Source organism: Rana temporaria, chromosome 8 (assembly GCF_905171775.1).
Source record: "Rana temporaria chromosome 8, aRanTem1.1, whole genome shotgun sequence".
NCBI lineage: Eukaryota > Metazoa > Chordata > Amphibia > Anura > Ranidae > Rana > Rana temporaria.
Genome location: NC_053496.1, coordinates 164328003 through 164353252, shown reverse-complemented (window position 1 = coordinate 164353252; position 25250 = coordinate 164328003). Strand labels below are relative to the sequence as shown.

Below are 25250 nucleotides of genomic sequence, written 5' to 3'. Positions count from 1 at the left end.
CGTCCATGGACGAAAAGAGAATTGTATTTTGTGTATTAGGTCACTGGGGGGCCCCATCAAAATTTTGCTGATGGGCCTCATAAACATTTTGCTCTGGGGTTCTATGATTAGTGTTTACTCCCCCGCTTAACATGAAAAAATATATCTGATGAGAGGTCAGCTTTTAACTCTTAAAATGTATTCCATAATTAGGTCTGACTGGACCAGTGGGACAAACTGGACAAACTGGACCAACGGGAGAGCAGGGGCCAACAGGACCAAAGGGAGAAACAGGAGACAGAGGAGCTTCAGGTAATCGCTGAACTGTAAAAAAAACATAATAGATTTCCTGCCTATTCAAGAATTGACTTCATGCTATAAGGTGTACAGTAGTGGTCTTCATTGGTTGAAAACCAATTGGTGAAAAGTGACAAGATATTCAGTAATAGGAACCTATAATGGTTTTAGGTCAAATTAGTTTTATTTTCCAAATATTGGTTTACAATTTTTAAAAGCAAAGTTTTATATCTGAACTTATTTTCACTATGTATATAAAATATTTTTTTTTAGAATAAAACATCTAAAACAGAGTTTACTCCTGACACTGTTGACCTAAAGCACTTTGGGTCTTTAAAAAAAAGTACAGCAGAAGATGTTTGCTTTCAGACTCTTTGTCTGACTGAAACTCTATAGAGAGCTGCCTGGTGGGAAGGAGCCCAGCTGATCTGACTCACATATGTGTGTACATTTATTTTTTTTGTTAATAAAGCAGTTAAAGCTGAACTCTAGTAGTACCTTCAGTCTTGGACATTTGCACAGTCTCCTTTCTTGTATTGAAAGTACATACAGGCACTGGTGACTTAATGCAACAATCTTTGGGAGTATGGATTCTTACTATACAGAAGGCCATTTATTAATTAAGTTATTATTCTCAGGCAGGAAGTTCATAGAATATGAACAGAAGCAAAGCTACAAATAGACAACAAACAAAAAACAAAACAAAAAAAAAATCCACTGCTGCAATTCTGACCTTCACGCCAATGTAACACACATATGTGGCCCTACTGCACTGGGATTTTTTATGTGGGGTCTCATATATGCGTTACTCCCTTTGTGCTGGGAATCTCACTGAGAGCCCCAGGCCCTGTACCAATGATCGGGACCCAGATCTCCCAATTCTGGGTCACCTGATCGCTGTGGTAGCCTCCGATTGGTTACCACATTGATCAGTCACTGTGAATCCCGCCCCTGTGTTTGTGTTTTTCTGTGGATGGAGAAGAAGGATACAATGTATCTTTCTAGTTTCTTTTTGAAAGAAAGAAAGAATTTTTTTTTTTTACCTCCACATGCCCGTGAAATAGCTGAAAGACTGCTATAGAGCCTAAATTCCTGGGACGGCATCCATGTACATCCTCCTATGCATTAGCTGTTTGCACCCCGCCTGTGGGGCGGGCGTGGCGCACTCTGTGATCAGCGAGTCAATGAGACTTTACCACGTGGTAAGCTGATTACCAACTTCTGTCAGAGGGACAGCAGTCCCGCACATGGATACCCACTGCCGCTAAGCAGTGCCCACCAGTTCCACCTACCAGTGCATATCAGTTCTGCCTATAAGTGGCCACCAGTGTCACCTATCAATGCCCACCAGTGCCACCTATCAGTGCCCATCAATGCTGCCAATCAGTGCCCCTCAGTGTCAGCTATCAGTGCTGCCTATCAGTGTCACCTACCAGTGTCCATCAGTGCCACCCATCAGTACCCTTCAGTGCCACCTATCAGTGCCGCCCATCAGTGCCACCTCTTAGTGGCACCTATCAGTGTCCACCAGTGCCATCTTATCAGAGCCTATCAGTGCCCATCAATGAAGGAGAAAAGAAGGAATTTTTTTATAACAAACAATAAAATTGTTTTTATTTTTTTTACAAATTTTGGTATTTTTTTGGCAAAAAACACAAAACCCAGCATGAATGGGTCACAGATCCCCTTTGCAGGTCGTGCAGTAAGAAGAATTTGACTACCTCTCTTTGTAGTGTAGGTTTATTGTTCAGAGATTCTGGCCAGCACTGAAATTTACCCTGTATGACTAATGCAGTCTAGAGTGTCTAGAGTGTCTGCTCAGTTAAAAACTGAGAGCTGTATGCAGGGGCGTTGCTAGGTGCCAAAAAGACCAGGGGCTTCAGCCCGAAGCCAAGCTAGCACCCGGGGGGGGGGGGGAGTGTTTGGGCGCAGTCAGAGTGCCGCAGGGTGACCTACCTGACACACATACCCTGACCTACGTGTGTGTGTGTGTGTATACACACACACTGACATAACCTAAATGCACTGACCTGTCCTGCATACACTGACCTGACTACACTAGCCTGACCTGCATACACTGACCTGCGTACACTGACCTGACCTGCATACACTGACCTGTCCTACATACACTGACCTGACCTGTCCTACATACACTGACCTGTCCTACATACACTGACCTGACCTGCATACACTGTTCTGCATACACTGACCTGACCTACATACACTGACCTGACCTGTCCTACATACACTGACCTGTCCTACATACACCACTGACCTGTCCTGCATACACTGACCTGACCTGTCCTACATACACTGACCTGACCTGTCCTACATACACTGACCTGTCCTACATACACTGACCTGACCTGCATACACTGTTCTGCATACACTGACCTGACCTACATACACTGACCCGACTACACTGACCCGACCTGCATACACTGACCTGACTACACTGACCTGACCTGCATACACTGACCTGACCTGCATACACTGACCTGACCTGTCCTACATACACTGTCCTGCATACACTGACCTATCCTACATACACTGACCTGACCTGCATACACTGACCCATCCTGCATACACTGACTCGACCTACATACACTGACCTACATACACTGACCCATCCTGCATACACTGACCCATCCTGCATACACTAACCCATCCTGCATACACTGACCTGACCTACATACACTGACCTGTCCTGCATACACTGACCTGACCTGCATACACTGACCTGTCCTACATATACTGACCTGACCTGCATACATTCACCTGTCCTACATACACTGACCTGACCTGCATACACTGACCTGACCTGCATACACTGACCTGCCCTGCATACACTGACCTGTCCTGCATACACTGACCTGACCTGCATACACTGACCTGACCTGCATACACAATCACTGACCTACATACACTAACCTACCTCAGCCGTGGTAGAGAGGAGAGCCGAATGCGGATGGATGTGACATCATGGTGCGCCGGGCAGAATTGTAATTCCCGCCTTCTGAGCTTGCAGCGATTATGATGGACGTCACATGTCCATCATAGGCGCTGCAGGTTCCAGAAGGCGAGACCTGCTGTGTCTCTCGGCTACACGGCACTCGCTCGGGGCTCGTAATTAACTTCTGCATGCCCGAGACTCTGGGCTTTTCGGCTACCCATTCGGGGCTCCAGCCTCCCCAGCCCACCCCTAATGATGCCCCTGGCTGTATGTAGTTCTTAAAAAAAAAACATAATTTAACCTTTTTGGATCATGTCCAGTACATCCAAATCCTGAAGTGGTTAAACTGTTTAAGTTTTGCTCAGCAGGCTCTGAGCTTTTTGTTTACAAGTGATTTGGGCAGCTGTAGAGTTGTCTGACCACGGTTATGTTCTTGCAGAGCATAGAATGCACAAGGTTCCTCATTAATGGTTAATAAACTTATGAGCTGTAGTTACCTGCTGATAATTTTTCTATAATTTTTTACCCTTTCAGAGTCTTTCGTAATGTTTAGGCTTGACATGTTTGGTATCTATTTACCAGACAGTACCTCTTTCATTTTGTAAAAAATAGATATGGATTAAATTGTGTTTGTGTGCACTAAAATGTATTTTGTGTATTAGGTCACTGAGGGGCCCCATCAAATTTTTGCTGATGGGCCTCATAAACATTTTGCTCTGGGGTTCTATGATTAGTAGTTACTCCCCTGCTTAACATGAAAAAATATCTGATGAGGGGGTCAGCTTTTAACTAAATGTATTTCTTAATTAGGTCTGCCTGGACCAGTGGGACAAACTGGACAAACTGGACCAGGAGGAGAGCAGGGGCCAGCAGGACCAAAGGGAGAAACAGGAGACATAGGAGCTTCAGGTAATCGCTGAACTGTAAGAAAAACATAATAGATTTCCTGCCTATTCAAGAATTTACTTCAAGCTATAAGGCGTACAGTAGTGGTCTTCATTGGTTGAAAACCAATTGGTGAAAAGTGACAAGATATTCAGTAATAGGAAACTGTAATGGTTTTAGGTCAAATTAGTTTTCATTTTCTAAATTTTGGTTTACAATTTTTAAAAGCAAAGTTTTATATCTGAACTTTTTTTCACTATGTATATAAAATATTTGTTTTAAAATAAAACATCTAAAACAGAGTTTACTCCCGACACTGTTGACTATGGGTCTTTAAAAAAAAGTACAGCAGGAGATGTTTGCTTTCAGACTCTTTGTCTGACTGAAACTCTATAGAGAGCTGCCTGGTGGGAAGGAGCCCAGCTGATCTGACTCACATATGTGTGTACATTTTGAGTCTTTTGTTAATAAAGCAGTTAAAGCTGAACTCTAGTAGTACCTTCAGTCTTGGACATTTGCACAGTCTCCTTTCTTGTATTGAAAGTACATACAGGCACTGGTGACTTAATGCAACAATCTTTGGGAGTATGGATTCTTACTACATAGAATGCCATTTGGAGCTATTATTCTCAGGCAGGACGTTCATAGAATATGAACAGAAGCAAAAGCTACAAATAGACAAAAAAAAAAAAGAATCAACTGCTGCAATTCTGACCTTTAACCCCTTCACGCCAATGTAACACACATATGTGGCCTCACTGCACTGGGCATTTTTATGTGGGGCCTCATATATGCATCTCTCCCTTTGTGCTGGGAACCTCAGGCCCTGTACACACGAGAGAAAATCCCTGCCGAAAACATACGCGGTGACGTGGCCACGCCGTCGCCGCGACGACGTGCGCGACCCTGGAAGGTAAATACTTCCACGCATGCGTCGAATCACTTTGACGCATGCGAGGGATGGGGATCGCTTGGACTTATCCGGTGAGTCTGTACAGACGACCGGATCAGTCCAACGGACAGGTTTCCAGCGGATAGTTTTCTTAGCATGCTAAGAAATTTTTATCCGCTTGAAAACCGTCGGCTGGAGAAATCTCTGCCGAAAAATGTCCGCTAGGCCGTACACACGACCGGATTTGTCTGCTGGAACTGATCCGCGGATAAATCCCAACAGACAGATCCGGTCGTATGTACGAGGCCTCACTGAGAGCCCCAGGCCCTGTATCAATGATCGGGACCCAGATCTACCAATTCTGGGTCATCTGATCGCTGTGGTAGCCTCCAATTGGTTACCACATTGATCAGTCACTGTGAATCCCGTCCCTGTGTTTGTTTGTTTGTTTTTTCTGTGGATGGAGAAGAAGGATACAATGTATCTTTCTAGTTCCTTGCTGAAAAAAAGAAAGAAAAAAAAAAAAATTGTAAAAAGAATTTACCTACATGTGCCGTCTAAATTCCTGGGAGGGTGTCCATGTACGTCCTCCTGTGCATTAGCTGTCTGCACACCCCCTGCGGGGCAGGCGTGGTGCACTCTGTGATCAGCGAGTCAATGAGACTTTACTACGTGATCAGCTGTCAGCCAATGACAGCTGATCACGTGATGTAAACAGAAGATCGTAATTCGCTGATAGCGCAAGAAGAAAAAAAAGCTGATTACCGGCTTCAGTCAGAGGGACAGCAGTCCCACACATGGACACCCACTGCCGCTAAGCAGTGCTCATCAGTTCCACCTACCAGTGCATATCAGTGCTGCCTATAGGTGGCCACCAGTGTCACCTATCAATGCCCATTGGTGTCACCTATCAGTGCTGCCCATCAGTGTCACCTACCAGTGTCCATTAGTGCCACCCATCAGTACCCATCAGTGCCACCTATCAGTGCCTTTCAGTGCCACCCATCAGTGCCACCTCTTAGTGCCACCCATCAGTGCCCATCAGTGCCACCTTATCAGTGCCCATCGGTGCAGCCTATCAGTGCCCATCAATGAAGGAGAAAAATTACCTGTTTGAAATTTTTTATAACAAACAATAAAATTGTTTTTATTTTTTTTTTAATTTTGGTATTTTTTTTTAGCAAAAAATAAAAAACCCAGCAGTGATTAAATTCCACACAGAAAAAAGCTCAATTTGTGTAAAAAAAAAATTATAAAAATTTTGTTTGGGTACAGTGTTGCATGACCGTGCAATTGTCATTCAAAGAGTGACAGCGCTGAAAGCTAAAAATTAGTCTGGGCAGGAAGGGGTAAACCCAGTGCCCAGTAAGCAAGTGGTTAAAATAAACAAATAATAAAAAATAAAAATAAAACTAGATCAAGGTTTAATCTAGGTCAGTGCCAGGTTTATTGTTTGGGTCAAGGTCAGGGTCTGTATATTTTTTTTTAAATTAACATCAATGTCAGTTAGTGTCGGTGTGTTTAAGGCCTCGTACACACGACCGGATCTATCCGCTGGGATTTATCCGCGGATCAGTTCCAGCAGACAAATCCGGTCATCTGTACGGCCTAGCGGATATTTATCCACAGAGATTCGTCCGGCCAATCGATTTCAAGCGGATAGAAATTTCTTAGCATGCTAAGAAATCTATCTGCTTGAATCGTGTCATCGGACTGATCCGGTCGTCTGTACAGACTCGCCGGATCAGTCCGTCCGCTCCCCTCCCTCGCATGCGTCGTAATGATTCGACGCATGCGTGGAAGTACTTACCTTCCAGCCTCGCGCACGTTGCCGCGTCATCGGCGTGGCGACGGCGCGACACGTCACCGCGGATGTATTCCGCGCGAATTTTGATCCGATGGTGTGTATAAGCCATCGGATCAAAATCCGGAGGAGGAATCTCCGCTGGAAACGGTCCGGCGGACCGTTTCCAGCGGAGATCCCCTCGTCTGTACAAGGCCTTAGGTAGGATGGAAAACAAAAGAAGCAAAATGCGCACTGTTGCTTCTGGGTGTGCCACAGCTACAAACAACAAATAACATACACATTCAGGGGTAGATTCAGAGAGAAGATACGACGGCGTATCTCCAGATACGCCGTCGTATCTCTGAGTCCGGCCGGTCGTATCTATGCGCCTGATTCATAGAATCAGTTACGCACGCATAGATTTCCCTAAGATCCGACCGGCGTAAGTTTTTTACACTGTCGTATCTTAGGCTGCATATTTACGTTGGCCGCTAGGTGGCGCTTCCATAGATTTACGCGAGGGCTGCTAGTACCGTCTAACCCGTAAATGAACACCAGTCAAAAAGGAGTTGACTAGGACTTTTCTGGGCACTGATAACACAACAAAAATTAAACATAAAAAATATTTATTGACATAAAAAACTGTACAATATTAAAAACATTTGAGCAAACCCCAACCATAAGAAACAGCGTAATGATAACAGAGAACCGTCATGTATCTGTTAAGGTGGAGAAGGCCAAGACCTCGACCGGTTTCACAGTACTACAGATTCTTCAGGAGGATCTGTATGATATACAATACAGTTTAAAAAACTAGCAACAATGTATACAAACAAATTAAATATATAATTACAACATTTTAACAACATGAAAACAGTCAATTGTCAAGAACAAATGTCTAGCTGCTCACCAAATAAGGGGGTGAAAAAGGGAGGGAGGAGGGGGAGGAGAAAAGAGGAGGAATGAACGGGAAGGATTGGGGGTGGTGGGGAAGGAGGAGGGAAAGGAAAGGGGGGAGGGAACCACATGGGGAGGAAAGAGGAGAGAAAGAGGATGGGGGAGGGAAAATAGAGGGGGGTGGGGGGAAAGGGGAAGGAGAGGTAAAAAAAGCAAAGGAGGGGAACAAGAGGAAAAAAGGAGAAGGGAAAAAAAGAGGGCGAGAGGGGGGGGAGGGGAGAGTGGAGAAAGAAGGGGGGGAGGGAAGGGGAGGAAGGCAGTGGGAATGTGCAAGAGGAGAGAAGGAAAGAAAAAACAAAAGGAAGAAGAAGGGGGAGGGGAAGGGAAGGGAGAAGAGAGAGTAAGATGCAGAATGAGAAAGAGGAAATGGGAGTAGTGTGGAGAGGAAGAGATGAGAAGAGGAAGGAATGAAACAAAAAAAGGGGGGGGAGAGGGGACCCGCACCACTATATAGACAGTCAAAAACGTGGGCATGGATCTTACGGAGATAAAAAGTAGTCAAAACTAACGTTACTGGGGCAGAGAAGCAGGAGTGAGCAGTAGGGCAGGAGTGGTAGAACAGCGCGTTGGAAAAGGCTGTCACCACAAGCACCACAAAGGGCGCACACCAGGGCTTAAGTCCTGCAGGAACGTGTGGGAACGGAGTTCCTTCACTTTTTTCACAGCAGGAACTCCGTTCCCTTTGCAGGACTAGAGCAGCCGAGCCGCCCGAGCCAATCCTTCACTAAGCGGCAATGCCCAGCTCGAGTCACTGTCAGGGGCAGGTGAACCTTAGTTTATGTTACTGGCCGCTTCCTGTATATGGATTCATCGGGTAGTGTGCGAGTATTCCGTCACTTCCTCAATGCTGCAATGTCTCCTGGGAGCTTTTGTCATTGTTCCCACGAGACATTGCAGAGGTCTGCCGTGAGTTATCACTGGATTTAGAAGGAAATTGCTTAAAGTTTAGTAATTATGCATATGAGCGTATACATTTTTTTTTTGGTGGGGGAGTGGATCTTGGGTGGGAGTTCCCACACTTTTTTCCCCAGGACTTGACCCCTGGCGCACACACTTCCAATTGCTGGTAAAAAAGAAACAAGGAGGGAAAGAAACGGGCACTGTTATAGAATTCTACAACAAGTGATCCATTAGCATACGCAAAATAGAACATACCTCCGTTAGACTCCTGCACAGAATAGCCCCAGGGAGAGGATCAGTCACTGCTCGAGAGAGAGCCGTTTAGAAATGAGATCCCCAGCTGCGTCATGAGTCACGCCGCTGGGTAAGTGGCACATGACGCAGGCGGGGGCCAGCCATCCACATTGCGCAACATAGGGACCTAGTGCGCACGTGCGCAGCGGCAGGACCCATTGGCATGAGGCCACTGCACATCTGGAGCAATCATAGAAGCTCCAGACCCGGATGTGCGCTTGTTCGCCGACAAGGAAGAGCAGATAAACAATAACAAAAGCTACTGACAGTTATACATCAACATAATTAGAAGTTATAAAGAGGTAAAAAAACACTCATAATTGTAAGTAATAATGTCATTAGAGAAATAACCCCTAAGCAATCGCCATGAATGGATTGAGGATATAAAAGGGGGAATATACAGAGGGGGAATAAAGAGACAGGAGGTCCCATACGGCACTGTGGAACAATATGAGGGTGAATGCATACCAGCCACAAGGGGATCTCAGCAGCAGGAGTGTGACGAACATAAAGAGAACAAGGGAAAAAGAAGAAAAAAAAAACATAAAAAATATTAAAGAAAAGATTTGTATGAATTCATCTCATTCAAGCCAGGGGGTGTGGTGGTGTTGAGACGTTCTATCCACAGGGTTTCCCTCTGTAGAATAGCTCTATCCCAATCGCCACTAGGGATGAGCTTCGTATTCGAGTCAAACTCATGTTCGACTCGAACATCGTATGTTCAATCGTTCGCCGAAATACGAACAAAACGGGTCGTTCACGCCAAATTCGAGTTACGTTTCACAGACCATAATTCACTGCGGCATCACTGGCTGATGATTGGCCAAGCATGCACTATGACCCGCATGCTTGGCAAATCACAGCTTGCAAAAAACGGAGAGCCATAATTGGCCAAAGCCAGGGTGGCTTTGGCCAATTATGGCTCAGAGGGTTTAGTACACGCCCCACACTATAAAAGGCCGCCTGCAGGTGGGCCTTGTGTAGTGTGTTGCGGTGGTTAAGAGAGGACAGAGAGAGTGTCATTTTTTGCAAGTAGATAGAGCAGGCAGGCAGGCAGTTAAAGTTACAGTGTGTAGAGGATATATATACATTCCAGGTTTTGTACATATATTTATACACTGTATAGTTTAGCTAGATCAGTTCTTCCTAATTTACTGGCGAGCAGGTAATTGTGCTAGCTGCAGTATTCTTACGTGGTTTATTGCCTGTGTCCTTTGCAGTTTGCACCTAAAGCTACTTGGTGTGTACTGGCCGTATGCTCTGTAGTTTGCACCTAAAGCTACTTGGTGTGTACTGGCCGTGTGCTCTGTAGTTTGCACCTAAAGCTACTTGGTGTGTACTGGCCGTGTGCTCTGTAGTTTGCACCTAAAGATTCAGGATCAGTGATTTTAATGATGCCTAAATAATAATAAAAAAAAAAAACGAAAAATTCCTTTAAATATTGTACCTGCTGGGTGTCTATAGTATAGACACCTTTGTCCTCAAGACCACCCAGCCACTACCAATCCCCCCACCCCAGCTTATTCTCAACCCAACACCCACCTTAATATTATAAATCTGAGGTGTTGAGGAGCCTGGGTCCTCACAGCCTGTTCCCCCAACACTTCTACTTTTTCGAATCGGCTATCCAAACCTTTTCGACTCTGTTCGCGGATGTTCCCTGATTTAATGACATGCCCCGCCATTTGGGAGTTTGTTCAGGCCACTATTCGAGATCTTAAGCGACAGGAGTGGCAGAACATTTCCCCCAATCTGACTACCAATCAAACTAAAGCCCTAAGTCCTTACGCAAATGTACAGATATGGTTATTAAAGAATCAGATAAGGGCGGTAATATCGTCCTTTTGACACATGATTTTTATCAAAACATGTGTTTCTCTATTCTAAATAATTCTGATTGGCATACCCCTATTTCACATTCTTCAGTTTCAACCTTTTTTTCTGAACTCCAGGTCCTTTGTACTGAGGCCCTATTCTTGGGCCTCATTGACAAGGACACACTTGAGTTCTTAATCCCCAAATTTCCTCGTACCCCTTCTTTTTATTCTTTACCCAAGACCCACAAGAACCTCACAAACCCCCCTGGTCAACCAGACGTATCAGGAATGGGATATCTTAAAGATAATGCTAGCAAGTTTGTCGATGCATTTTTAATGCAACTTGTAGTTAGTTTGTGTCAGGAAAGGTTCCATCCGCTGGTAATATCTATCATTTGGCATGCAGTACTGAGGTTCACCAGCAGGTGTCTCCTGGCAGTTTTGAACTGTCAGGGGAACTTCTCCCTACTGGTGTTATGTCATCCTTGGGCCGCAGTACCGGCATCCACCAGCAGATGGATCCTGGCAGTGTGGAGCAGACAGCACCTTTTGCGCTCAGGTGTGACTTGAGGCCAATTACAGGCATTCCTATAAATACCCGGCAAGTGCACACATACCTGGCCCTGGTATCGTCCTCGTGCCCTGATCTGTACCTACTGCCTGATTATCTGAACCTGTTCCTGAAATCTGCTACCTGAGTTCCTGATCCTGTCTCCCTGTCCTGACCATCCATCCTCTCCCTGTCCTGTGTTCCTTACCCCATCTGCTGATCTCCCTGTGTATGACCTTGGCCTGGCTAACGTTTATGTTTCTGGAATATCCCTTTGTCCATCTGCCAATCTGCTGTGTATGACCCTGGCCTGGCTATTGTTTATGATTCTGGAATTTCCCATTTATTGTACATATCTGTCTATTGTTATTTGTGGGTCTCTGTCTGTTGGTTGGTTTGTTGCACTGTGTCATATTGGAGGTGGTTGTATTTATATTATTCACTTACCTAAATAAATCATTATATTTTCACTTATATGTGTTTGGTGTTCCTCTGTTGCTAGCAACACAGTTCTGGTCACACCTGGTACATGACTGTTTGCCTTCCTACATCAGGGATACCACTGACCTGTTGAGACACCTTGAGGGGATCCAGGTCCATCCGGATGCCCTGCTCGGGGCTATTGATGTCGAGGCCTTGTACTCGAGCATCCCCCACGAGCAGGGCATCCGAATGGCCGTTTCCTTCTTACATAAGCAGGAGAGGACATCATGGCCACTAAATGAATTTATTCTTAAGTTGTTATATTTTATTTTAACCAAGAATTACTTCACCTTTAACAATCAACTCTTTTTGCAGACCCAAGGGGTCGCGATGGGAACCTCATGTGCCCCTGCCTATGCTAATCTCTATTTGGGTGGTTGGGAACGATGCTTAAATGCTGATGACAAATATGCAGGATTTTTGGAAAACATACTAGTCTTGTACAGATATATTGACGATCTGTTTTTGGTCTGGACTGAGACCACTGAACTATTATTAGAATTTGTTCATTTACTCAATGATGACAACTTTAACTTAAGATTCACGGTACAGTTCGATGATGCCCAGGTCCCTTTTTTGGACTTGGCCATCATCAAACAATTGGATGGCACTCTAAGCACTAACCTCTACCGTAAACCAACGGCAGTTAACACCCTGTTATACGCAACAAGTGCTCACCCTAAACCATTGATCCGTAGCATCCCATTTGCACAATATTTGTGCATCCGTAGGAATTACACATTGCAGAGCGAATTTAAGATCCAGGCTAATGCTCTGCACGAGCGACTATTGTTAAAAGGCTATTCACGTACCAACCTCAAGAAAGCCTATAATAAGGCTTGTCTTCATTCTAGACATTCATTGCTATATGGCTTATCTAAACCTAAATCGACCCAAGAGTCAGTCAGATTTATCACCACTTACTCTGCTCATCATAACACACTTCGAGGTATTCTAACTAAACACTGGCACATACTCACTGAACATAACACCCTTCAGAAACATGTTAAAGCCTAATCCGGAACTTGTTTTCCGTAGAGCTCATTCATTAAGAGACCGTCTCACTCAAAGTCATTATTCATCTCAAAGTGTCCCTAAACATGGACCTAATGGTACCTTCCAGTGTGGTAAGTGCCCCGTTGCCCCTGGGTGCTAGAGGGGTGAGGCTTTATCTTTCCAAATGGTGAATGCTTCTGTCCCTCTACCTATGCCGATTGTGGCACCATGGGCGTCATCTATCTCATAGTATGCAAATGCCAAGCCTTTTACATAGGCAAAACTATCAGGGAGTTCAGACAGCGCATTGGCGACCATTTATATTGCTCCGATTGTGGTAAACTTACTACCATTGGACACCACATCGGTCTTTACGATCGCTATGATTCATCTGTAGTTCGGTTCCTGGTACTGGAGGTTATCCCACCAAGCCTATGTGGTGGTGATTGGGATAGAGCTATCCTACAGAGGGAAACCCTGTGGATAGAACGTCTCAACGCCACCACACCCCCTGGCTTGAACGAGATGAATTCATACAAACCTTTTCTTTAATATATTTTATGGGTTTTTTTCTTCTTTTTCCCTTGTTCTCTTTATGTTCGCCACACTCCTGCTGCTGAGATCCCTTTGTGGCTGGTATGCATTCACTTTCATATTGTTCCACAGTGCCGTATGGGACCTCCTGTCTCTTTTTTCCCCCTCTGTATATTCCCCCTTTTATATCCTCAATCCAATTTTGAGTGTTTTTTACCTCTTCATAGCTTCTAATTATGTTGATGTAGACCTGTCAGCAGATTTTGTTATTGTTTATCTGCTCTTCCTTGTGATGTGACCTTGGTCGAGGTTCTTTGCTTCACCCCATTGGCGAAGAGCGCACATCTGGGTCTGGAGCTTCTATGATTGCTCCAGACGTGCAGTGGCTGACCTGGCCTCAGGCCAATGGGTCTTGCCGCTGTGCACGTGTGCACTAGGTCCCTATGTTGCGCAGTGTGGATGGCTGGCCCCGCCTGCGTCACGTGCCGCATACCCAGCGGCGTGACGCATGACGCGGCCGGGGATCTCATATTTAAACGGCTCTCTCTCGAGCCCTGTTGTGAGCTGTGACCGATCCTCTCCCTGGGGCTATTCTGTGCAGGAGTCTAACAGAGGTATGTTCTATTTTGCTTATGCTAATGACTCACTTGTAGGATTCTATAACAGTGCCCGTTTCTTTCCCTTCTTGTTTCTTTTTTACCAGCAATTGGTGGTGACAGCCTTTTCCAACGCGCTGTTCTACCACTTCTGCCCTACTGCTCACTCCTGCTTCTCTGCCCCAGTAATGTTAGTTTTGACTACTTTTTATCTCGGTAAGATCCATGCCCACATTTTTGACTGTCTATATAGTGGTGCAGGTCCTCCCTTTCCCCCCTTTTTTGTTTCATTCCTTCCTCTTCTCATCTCTTCCTCTCCACACTACTCCCACTTCTTCTTTCTCGTTCTGCATCTTACTCTCTCTTCTCCCTTCCCTTCTCCTCCCCCCTCCTTCTTCTTCATTTTGTTTTTTCTTTCCTTCTCTCCTCTTGCACATTCCCGCTGCCTTCCTCCTCTTCCCTCCCCCCTTCTTTCTCCGCTCTCCCCCTTTTCCCTCCCCCTTCCCCTCTCGTCCTCTTTTTTCCCCTTCTCCTTTTTTCCTCTTGTTCCCCTTCTTTGCTTTTTTTTCCCCTCTCCTTCACCTTTCCCCCCCCTCTACCTTCCCTCCCCCCTCTTTCTCTCCTCTTCCCTCCCCCTGCGGTTCCCTCTCCCCTTTCCTTTCCCTCCTCCTAACCCCTCCCGGCTCCCACACCCCAATCCTTCCTGTTCATTCCTCCTCTTTTCTCCTCCCCTTCCCTCTCCTCTCTTCCTTTCCCCCTCTCCCCTTTCTTCTTCCCCCCCTTTTTTCCCTTCCCTTTTTTCTCCCCTTTTCACCTGCCCATATGCCCATTTGCCCATATGCACGTGGTGGCCCTAATTAGACCAATTAGCACTGTTTAATAAAGTTATTTATCTTATTAGAGCTTGTCACATGTTTCCCCCTCGTTTGCCAAGAGGGGTATCTATTTGAGCCGAAGCCTGGTCCATGAACCCTATATGGTGAGCAGATAGACACTTGTTTTTGACAATTGACTGTTTTCATGTTAAAATGTTGTAATTATATATTTACTTTGTTTGTATGCATTGTTGCTAATTTTGTAAACTGTATTGTATATCATACAGATAATCCTGAAGAAGCGGTAGTACCGCGAAACCGGTCGAGGTCTTGGCCTTCTCCACCTTAACAGATACATCTCTGTTATCATTATGCTGTTTCTTATGGTTGGGGTTTGCTCAAATGTTTTTAATATTGTACATTTATTTATGTCAATAAATATTTTTTATGTTTATTTTTTGTTGTGTTATCAGTACCCAGAAAAGTCCAAGTCAACTCCTTTTTGACTGGTGTTCATTTACGGGTTAGACGGTACTAGCAGCCCTCACCCTTTATTCATCTGGTCCCATTTTTGCATCTTTGTAGTGTAGGTTTATTGGTCACATAGCTTCTAGAGAGTGGCTTGTCATTTAAAAACTGAGAGCTGTTTGTAGTTCTTTAAACAAAACAAAAAAAAAACATAATTTAACCTTTTTGGATCATGTCCAGTACATCCAAATCCTGAAGTGGTTAAACTGTTTCAGTTTTGCTCAGCAGGCTCTGAGCTTTTTGTTTACACGTGATTGGGCAGCTGTAGAGTTGTCTGACCACTGTTATGTTCTTGCAGAGCATAGAATGCACAAAGTTCCTCATTAAAGGAGTTGTAAAGGAAACACATTTTTTGCCTAAAATTAATGTCTGCAAGGTAGACAGACAGAATAGTGTAATGATTCTGTTAAAAAACGAGTAAATACCTATTAAATTCCTTCATCTATTTCACCTCCGGCATTCTAGTTTCTGTTCTCTCATTCACTTCCTGGTTTGCATCGTTCGTTCATGTAAGAACTACATTTCCCAGTATGAATTGTGGCACGCCCAGTAATTCACACCTCCTTGAGGTCTCTAACACGTAGAGAGCATCCTGCCGCACAGATGTAGTTCCCAGGAGGGCGTGAGCACGTCACGGTGGTCAGTAAAATCAGACAAGCAGGAAGTGAACAGAACAGAGAAAAAATAGAGCAACTTCTGAGCAAAAACGAACAATGAGGATGTGAAAAGAGGAATGTCTGCAGGTAAAGGATGCTTATTATGGAAAAAAAAATTCCTTTACAACCCCTTTAATGGTTAATAAACTTATGAGCTGTAGTTACCTACTGATAATTTTGACTTCTATAATTTTTTACCGAGGCTTTCATAGATTTTAGGCTTGTCATGTTTGGTATCTATTTACTAGACAGTACATTTTTCATTTTGTAAAAAAATAGATATGGATTAAATTGTGTTTGTGTGCACTAAAATTTATTCTGTGTATTAGGTCACTGGGGGGCCCCATCAAACATTTTGCTGGTGGGCCTCATAAACATTTTGCTCTGGGGTTCTATGATTAGTAGTTACTCCCCTGCTTAACATGAAAAAATATCTAATTTGGGCATTAAAATAGTTTCCCCCTCCTCTAACACCTTTGATACTAACTTTAACATTCTTTTAGATACCACTAAAGCCGATTTGGCACACATTTCTACCTTTGAATTGTCCTGGCTGGGGAAAATAGCTGCTTTAAAAATGTTCCTGTTACCCAAAATCATTTATTATTATCGTACTATCCCTATTCATATACCTGACTCATTTTTTGTCAGTGTTGATAAGCTCTTCAGGAAATTTGTGTGGCAGGTAGACATGTACACAGAAAAAAAATTCGTTTTTTTTTGTTCTGTTTCGTATCGTTCCGTAGGTTCGTTTCCGTTCGTTTTTCGTAAGACGCCCGTTTTCCTGTTCGTTCCCGTTCGTTTTTCGTACGTCAAGATTTTTTCGTATTCCGATCGTTTCGTATTTTCGTTACCGTTTTATTTTCGTACATGCGTGATGGTTCGTTATTCTGTTTAATTCATGTTCGTTACTTGTTAGACAATAATTTTCGTGAATTTTCGTCAATGATTTGCATTCTGTGTTTTGGATTCCTTTTTCTGTTCGTGTTTTCGGTTGTGTGTTCGTGTGACATCTATGACAATTTGTTGTGGATGTCATGTGGGCATGCGACTGAAGATACGATCAGAAAAAGGATTTTCGTCATTTTGTACTGGCCAACTGATCTCCCTTCAGATGAAAATCCACAGAAAAGTTTATTTGGCTTTACTGTACTACTCAGCACAAAAGAGAAGCTGCTTTACTAACTACACTCACTGCCCATTCAAAAAAAACGAAAATTACATCTGTGGCAAGGGATTTGCATTCTGTGTTTTGGGTCCTTTTTCTTTTGGTGTTTTCGGTCGTGTGTTCGTGTGACATCTGTGGCAAAAGATTTGCATTCTGTTGAATCCAAAATACGAACAGAAAAAAGGAATTCAAAATACAGGGTGCGGGTCTTTTGTTGTGGATGTCGTGTGAGCATACGACTGAGGGTGCGAACAGAGAAGGGATTCAAACAAGATACAGAGTGCAAATCTTTTGTTGTGGATGTCGTGTGAACAAAAGGCTGAGGATACGAGCAGAGAGGGGATTCAAACAGGATACAGAATGCAAATCTTTTGTTGTGGATGTCGTGTGAGCATGCGACTGGGGATGCGGACAGGGAAAGGATTCAAACAAAATGCAGAGTGCGGGTCTTTTGTTGTGGATGTCGTGTGAGCATACGACTGAGGGTGCGAACAGAGAAGGGATTCAAACAAGATACAGAGTGCAAATCTTTTGTTGTGGATGTCGTGTGAACATACGGCTGAGGATACGAACAGAGAGGGGATTCAAACAAAATACAGAATGCAAATCTTTTGTTGTAGGTGTCATGTGGACATGTGGCTGAGGATACGAGCAGAGAGGGGATTCAAACAGGATACAGAATGCAAATCTTTTGTTATAGATGTAATTTTCGTTCTTTTGCCGTTTTCGTTTTGTCGTATTTTCGTCAGATCGATCGTTCGTATTTGCGGTTGTTCGTTATGCGGCTCATTCGTAATCCCATCGTTTTCGTATTTTGGTGCTTTAATTTTTTCGTATGTACACATTATTCTGCGGGTACGAAAATGAACATTATCGTACGAAAATAAAATTCGTACGAACGGGAATGCACATATCTAATGGCAGGGTAAGATGCCTAAAGTTACATTCTCCACTATACAAAGGCATAGGTTTGCTGGTTGACCGGGCTTCCCTGTTCTCCGTAACTATTATACAGCAGCTATATTGGATCAAATGAAGGCCTGGTTTGAACCAGACTCAACTAAGTTGTCGGTGAGGATAGAGAGGCTTGCGCTAAAAAACAGAGATCTTCCCTCCTTACTATTGGCCAAATTGACTAGTTTGCCATTAGTAGGCCCCTTGTTGCCATCAGTTGAGGCAACTCTTTCAGTCTGGAGTAATATCCAATCAAAATTAGATCCCAAAACTAAGACCTGCCACTCAGTAACTCAAATTCAAATTCTTGAGCACCTGATTCCAGATCTGCACATGATCTCCTGGCGGGAGGATAATTTAACTACTATCCAGGAGATTCTTAACAGTAAATCTATTGTGCATACGTATTCCTTCACTCAAATCAAACATTTTCAATTGACCCAATCCGGGACAAAGTATGCATTACCTGTAGATGTGTGGAATTATCTCCGCACTTCTTGCCTTAAACTTAAAGGCCTTTCCTGGTTCTACTCCCTGTTACAAGATAAGTATCTAGTATGATCAACTGGGAAAGGGGCTGGAGTACTTCCCACTCCCATTCTGAGTGGCGATCTTCAATTCAAGCTATATACAATTATTCCCACTGTACCAACCACTGGGATAATATGATGAGAATCCTCCACAGATCTTATTTAACACCAGTCAGAATGTCATTGATATTCCCATCAGAAACCCCTCTGTGTTGGAGGCTTTGTGGAGCCAAGGGCAATATTACTCATATTCTATGGGACTGCAAAAGTTTACGTAGTTTCTGGTCTGCTGTATTTAAACTAATTTCATCCGTTACAGGGTTTATTTTAAAACCTTCTCCTCCGCTAGCCCTTCTTAATGTCAATATTAATAATATCCCACCTCAATTTCATAGCATAGTCATTCATGTCTTGATAGCTGCTCGCCTGACCATAACCTCTAAGTGGAAATCTACCTTAGCCCCCAATACTAGGGAGGTTATCCAGAAAGTTTCTACACAATACCTATATGAAAAATATTTTGCAGATCAGTCTAATTTGAGTCAATCTTTTAAGACCCAATGGTTAAATTGGACCTCAAAATTTCCTGAATGATGAGTAAGCATTATATTAGCATTTTACCTTCCTTGTGCAATCATGGTATAGTATCACTTTTCTTTCTTTTTTGTTGTTTAATTAGTATTTTGTCTTTTTTTCTGTATTGTTATTATTCGACTGTTTCTCTCCTTTATATGGAATTGAGGACCATTCTGTCTCTTTGATGCAAGAATGAATCGTTTTATGACATATCTTCTGTAATGGTAGTTTCTCATTTACCTAGAACTGCAATGGCGCATGTCCTACTTTCTACGGTGGTACACTAAATAAGTCTAGGATATACGCCAGTGCCTTACCTATGAAGGGTGCCGTGGCTCCACATTGTGCAGTAGGATGCGCGGTGCCCGATAGTTTGCAGAAAATTGTACATGCTGGTGTTAAATTTTAGACCATTATTACGTAGTTTCTCTTTTTTCTACTTTGAACATTGTTCTTTGAATTGCAATGTAATGTTCCTTAATCTGTTGTTCTTTTTGAAAATCTCAATAAAAAGGAAATGAAAAGAAAAAATATCTGAGAGGTCAGCTTTTAACTCCTAAAATGTATTCCTTAATTAGGGCTGCCTGGACCAGTGGGACAAACTGGACAAACTGGACCAAAAGGACAGCAGGGGCCAGCAGGACCAAAGGGAGAAACAGGAGGTGGAGGAGCTTCAGGTAATCGCTGAACTGTAGAAAAACATAATAGATTTCCTGCCTATTCAAGAATTGACTCCATGCTATAAGGTGTACAGTAGTGGCTTTCATTGACTGAAAACCAATTGGTGAAACACGACAAGATATTCAGTAATAGGAAACTGTAATGGTTTTAGGTCAAATTAGTTTTCATTTTCTAAATTTTGGTTTACAATTTTTAAAAGCAAAGTTTTATATCTGAACTTTTTTTCACTGTGTATATAAAATATTTGTTTTAAAATAAAACATCTAAAACAGAGTTTACTCCTGACACTGTTGACCTAACAAAAATAGTACAGCAGGATATGTTTGCTTTCAGACTGATCTGACTCACACATGTGTGTACATTTTGAGTCTTTTGTTAGTAAAGCAGTTAAAGCTTAACTCTAGTAGTACCTTCGGTCTTGGAAATGTGCACAGTCTCCTTTCTTGTATTGAAAGTACATACAGGCACTAGGGATGAGCCGAGCACCCCCCAGTTCGGTTCGCACCAGAACCTTCGAACGGTTCGCGCGAACATTTAGAACCCCATTGACGTCTATGGGACTCGAACGTATGAATTCAAAAGTGCTAATTTTAAAGCCTAATATGCAAGTTATTGTCGTAAAACGTCTTTGACAACCCGGGTCTTGCCCCAGGGAACATGTATCAATGGAAAAAAAGTTTTATAAACGGTCGTTTTTTCTGGAGCAGTGATTTTAATGATGCCTAAAGTGAAAAAAGAAAAAGAAAAATTCCTTTAAATATCGTACCTGCTGGATATCTATAATATGTTTGTGAAGTGGAAAATGTTTAGAACTGTCCCTGCACAAAATGAGATTACTATAAGAAAAAGGTAATTTAAAACTGCTTGCGGCTTTAAAGTAATGTCTGGTCCCTGCAATATGGATGAAAATCATTGAGAAAAATAGCACAGACACAGACAGTACACACACCACGTAGCTTTAGGTGCACACTGCAGAGGACACGGCCAGTACACACCACGTAGCTTTAGGTGCACACTGCAGGGGACACAGGCAGTACACACACCACGTATCTTTAGGTGCACACTGCAGAGGACACAGGCAGTACACACCACGTAGCTTTAGGTTCACACTGCAGAGGACACAGGCAGTACACACCACGTAGCTTTAGGTGCACACTGCAGAGGACACAGGCAGTACACACCACGTAGCTTTAGGTGCACACTGCAGAGGACACAGTCAGTACACACCACATAGCTTTAGGTGCACACTGCAGAGGACACAGGCAGTACACCACGTGAGAATACTGCAGCTAGCACAATCACCTGCCTGCCAGTAAATTAGGAAGTGCAGATCTAGCTAAACTATACAGTGTATAAATGTATATACAACACCTGGGATGCAAATATATCCTCTACACCAGGGATATGCAATTAGCGGACCTGTTGCCAAACTACAAGTCCCATCATGCCTCTGCCTCTGGGTGTCATGCTTGATGCTGTCAGAGTCTCGCTATGCCTCATGGGACTTGTAGTTTGGCAACAGCTGGAGGTCCACTAATTGCATATCCCTGCTCTACACACTGTAACATTAACTGACTAGCCTGCCTGCCTGCTCTATCTAGCTACTAAAAATGACACTCTCTCTCTGTCTTCTCTCTTTTAACCACCGCAACACACTACACAAGGCCGACCTGCAGGCGGCCTTTTATAGTGTGGGGCATGTACTAAACCCCCTGAGCCATAATTGGTCAAAGCCACCCTGGCTTTGGCCAATTATGGCTCTCCGTTTTTTGCAAGCTGTGATTGGCCAAGCATGCGGGTCATAGTGCATGCTTGGCCAATCATCAGCCAGCAATGCACTGCGATGCCGCGAACGGCCCAAAACTTTCGTAATTCAACGAACGATCGAATATACGATGTTCGAGTCGAACATGAGTTCGACTCGAATACGAAGCTTATCCCTAACAGGCACTGGTGACTCAATACAACAATCTTTGGGAGTATGGATTCTTACTATACAGAAGGCCATTTATTAATTAAGGTATTATTCTCAGGCAGGACGTTCATAGAATATGTACAGAAGCAAAAGCTACAAATTGACAAAAAAAAAAAAAATCCACTGCTGCAATTCTGACCTTTAACCCCTTCACGCCTATGTATGTGGCCCCACTGCACTGGACTTTTTTTATGTGCGGCCTCATATATGAATCTCTCCCTTTGTGCTGGAAATTTCACTGAGAGCCCCAGGCCCTGTACCAATGATTTGGACCCGGATCTCCCCATTCTGAATCACCTGATCTCTGTGGTATCATCTGATTGGCTACCACATTGATCAGTCACTGTGAATCCCGCCCCTGTGTTTGTTTTTTTGTTTTTTTTCTGTGGATGGAGAAGAAGGATACAATGTATCTTTCTAGTTCCAGAAAGAAAGAAAGAAAGAAAGAAAGAAAGAAAGAAAGAAAGAAAGAAAGAAAGAAAGAAAGAAAGAAAGAAAGAAAGAAAGAAGGAAAGAAAGAAAAAAGTGTTTGTAAAAATAATTTACCTCCATGTGCCCACAAAATAGCTGAAAGACTGCTACAGGGCCTAAATTCCTGAGAGGGCATCCATGTACATCCTCCTGTGCATTAGCTGCCTGCACGCCCCCTGTGGGGTGCGCGGGACACGGGTGGCACACTCTGTGATCAGCAAGCAAGTCAATGAGACTTCACCACAGGTAATCACTGTAGAAAAACATAATAGATTTCCTGCCTATTCAAGAATTGACTCCATGCTAAAAGGTGTACAGTAGTGGCCTTCATTGGCTGAAAACCAATTGGTGAAACACGACAAGATATTCAGTAATAGGAAACTATAATGGTTTTAGGTCAAATTAGTTTTCATTTTCTAAATTTTGGTTTACAATTTTTAAAAGCAAAGTTTTATATCTGAACTTTTTTTCACTGTGTATATAAAATATTTGTTTTAAAATAAAACATCTAAACAGAGTTTACTCCTGACACTGTTGACCTAAAGCACTATGGGTCTTTATAACTAAAATAGTACAGCAGGATATGTTTGCTTTCAGACTCTTTGTCTGATTGAAACTCTATAGAGAGCTGCCTGGTGGGAAGGAGCCCAGCTGATCTGACTCACACATGTGTGTACATTTTGAGTCTTTTGTTAGTAAAGCAGTTAAAGCTGAACTCTAGTAGTACCTTCAGTCTTGGAAATTTGCACAGTCTCCTTTCTTGTATTGAAAGTACATACAGGCACTAGGGATGAGCCGAGCACCCCCCCGTTCGGTTCGCACCAGAACCTTCGAACGGACCGACCGTTCGCGTGAACATTTAGAACCCCATTGACGTCTATGGGACTCGAACGTATGAATTCAAAAGTGCTAATTTTAAAGCCTAATATGCAAGTTATTGTCGTAAAACGTCTTTGATAACCCGGGTCTTGCCCCAGGGAACATGTATCAATGGAAAAAAAGTTTTACAAACGGTCGTTTTTTCTGGAGCAGTGATTTTAATGATGCCTAAAGAAAGAAAGAAAGAAAGAAAGAAAAAAGTGTTTGTAAAAATAATTTACCTCCATGTGCCCACAAAATAGCTGAAAGACTGCTACAGGGCCTAAATTCATGGGAGGGCATCCATGTACATCCTCCTGTGCATTAACTGCCTGCACGCCCCCTGTGGGGTGCGCGGGACACGCGTGGCACACTCTGTGATCAGCAAGCAAGTCAATGAGACTTCACCACGTGATCAGCTGTCAGCCAATGACAGCTGATCACGTGATGTAAACAGAAGATTGTAATTGGCTTTTTATGCCTCGCGCTGATAGCGTAAGTAAAAAAAAAGCTGATTACCGGCTTCTGTCAGAGGGACAGCAGTCCCGCACATGGACACCCACTACTGCTAAGCAGTGCCCATCAGTTCCCCCTACCAGTGCATATCAGTGCTGCCTATAAGTGGCCACCAGTGTCACCTATCAATGCCGACCAGTGCCACCTATCAGTGCTGCCATTCAGTGCCCATCAGTAGGGATGAGCTGAACACCCCCCCCCCCCCCCGGTTCGGTTAGCACCAGAACCTGCGAATGGACCAAAAGTTTGTGCGAACTTTAGAACTCCATTAAAGTCTATGGGACTCGAACGTTCGAAATCTAAAGTCATAATTTTAAAAGCTAATATGCAAGTTATTGTCCTAAACAGGGTCTGGGGACCCAGGTCCTGCCCCAGGGGACATGTATCAATGCAAAAAGAAGTTTTAAAAACTTCAGTTTTTTCAGGAGCAGTGATTTTAATGATGCTTAAAGTGAAAAAAAGTGAAATATTCCTTTAAATATCGTACCTGCTGGGTGTCTATAGTATGGCTGTGAAGTGGCACGTGTTTCCCGAGTTTAGAACAGTCCCTGCACAAAATGACATTTCTATAGGAAAAAAGTCATTTAAAACTGCTTGCGGCTTTAATGTAATGTCTGGTCCCAGGCAATATGGATAAAAATCATTGAGAAAAAAATTGCATGGGTCCCCCCCCCCCCCAGGCCACTACCAGCTTCTTTGGGTCTTTATGGATATTAAGGGGAACCCCACACCCAAATAAAATAAAGGAAAGGTGTGGGGCCCCCAGGCCCTATGTACTCTTAACAGCAGTATACAGGCGATGCAAACAAGACAGGGACTGTAGGTTTGTTGTTAATTAGAATCTGTTTGTAATTTTGAACTGGTACATTTTTTAGGTGTAGCTCCAGCCGAAAAAATCTATTTTTAAGCTTTTTGGAAAACCTAGGGAAGGATTATCACCCCTGTAACATTTGTTTTGCTCTCTATGCACCTGTTCAAAAGATTTCACCTCACTTTCTGTCCCAATTAAAAAATGTTTTTTGGATTTTTTTTTTGTGAAACAAGGATTGGTGACAAAGCATCAGTGGAGAGGAGACACCTTTTCCCCATATTAACTGTTACTGGAGAGAATTTTCCTTTCTAGGGGTAGATTTCCTCTCACTTCCTGTTGTCTCCTTCCGTTTGCAAGTAGGAGTTGTTTGTAAGTTGGATGTTTTAAAGTAGGGGCCTGCCGTATATACTCTGCAGAAATTTGGGCCTTAGGTGTTGGTGTTGCCACAACACTGTAAGCCCTCACAGTGAGTCTTGGTGGGCACTGAAACGCCCTGCTGTGAACTATTATATCAAGAATTGTAATTACATGCCATTGTTGAACAGTGGTAGACAAATTGGGCCTTTGGTGGTGGTGGTGGTGGTGCTGGTGCCACAACACTTTAGGTCCTCACTCTTGGTGGGTTTCTGCCCCTGTTGAACAGGGGCAAAAAAATTGGGCCTTTGGTGATGGTGGTGGTGTTGCCACAACACTGTAAGCCCTCACAGTTACTCTTGGTGGGCGCAGGAATGGGCCCTGCTGTGAAATATTAGATCAAGAATTGTAATTACATGCCCCTGTTGAACAGGGGCA

The 25250-nt window shown here is 43.5% G+C and overlaps 1 protein-coding gene across 1 annotated transcript in view; it reads left to right on the top strand.

Moving 5' to 3' along the window:
- The window catches only part of LOC120910464 (collagen alpha-2(I) chain-like), a 46544-nt gene that overhangs the window by 11488 nt on the left and 9806 nt on the right, over positions 1-25250 (top strand). Inside the window, exons 3-5 of the mRNA XM_040322221.1 lie at positions 193-291; positions 4040-4138; positions 19725-19823. Coding sequence (XP_040178155.1) covers positions 193-291; positions 4040-4138; positions 19725-19823 — 297 coding nt within the window. The remainder of the gene's footprint in view (positions 1-192; positions 292-4039; positions 4139-19724; positions 19824-25250) is intronic.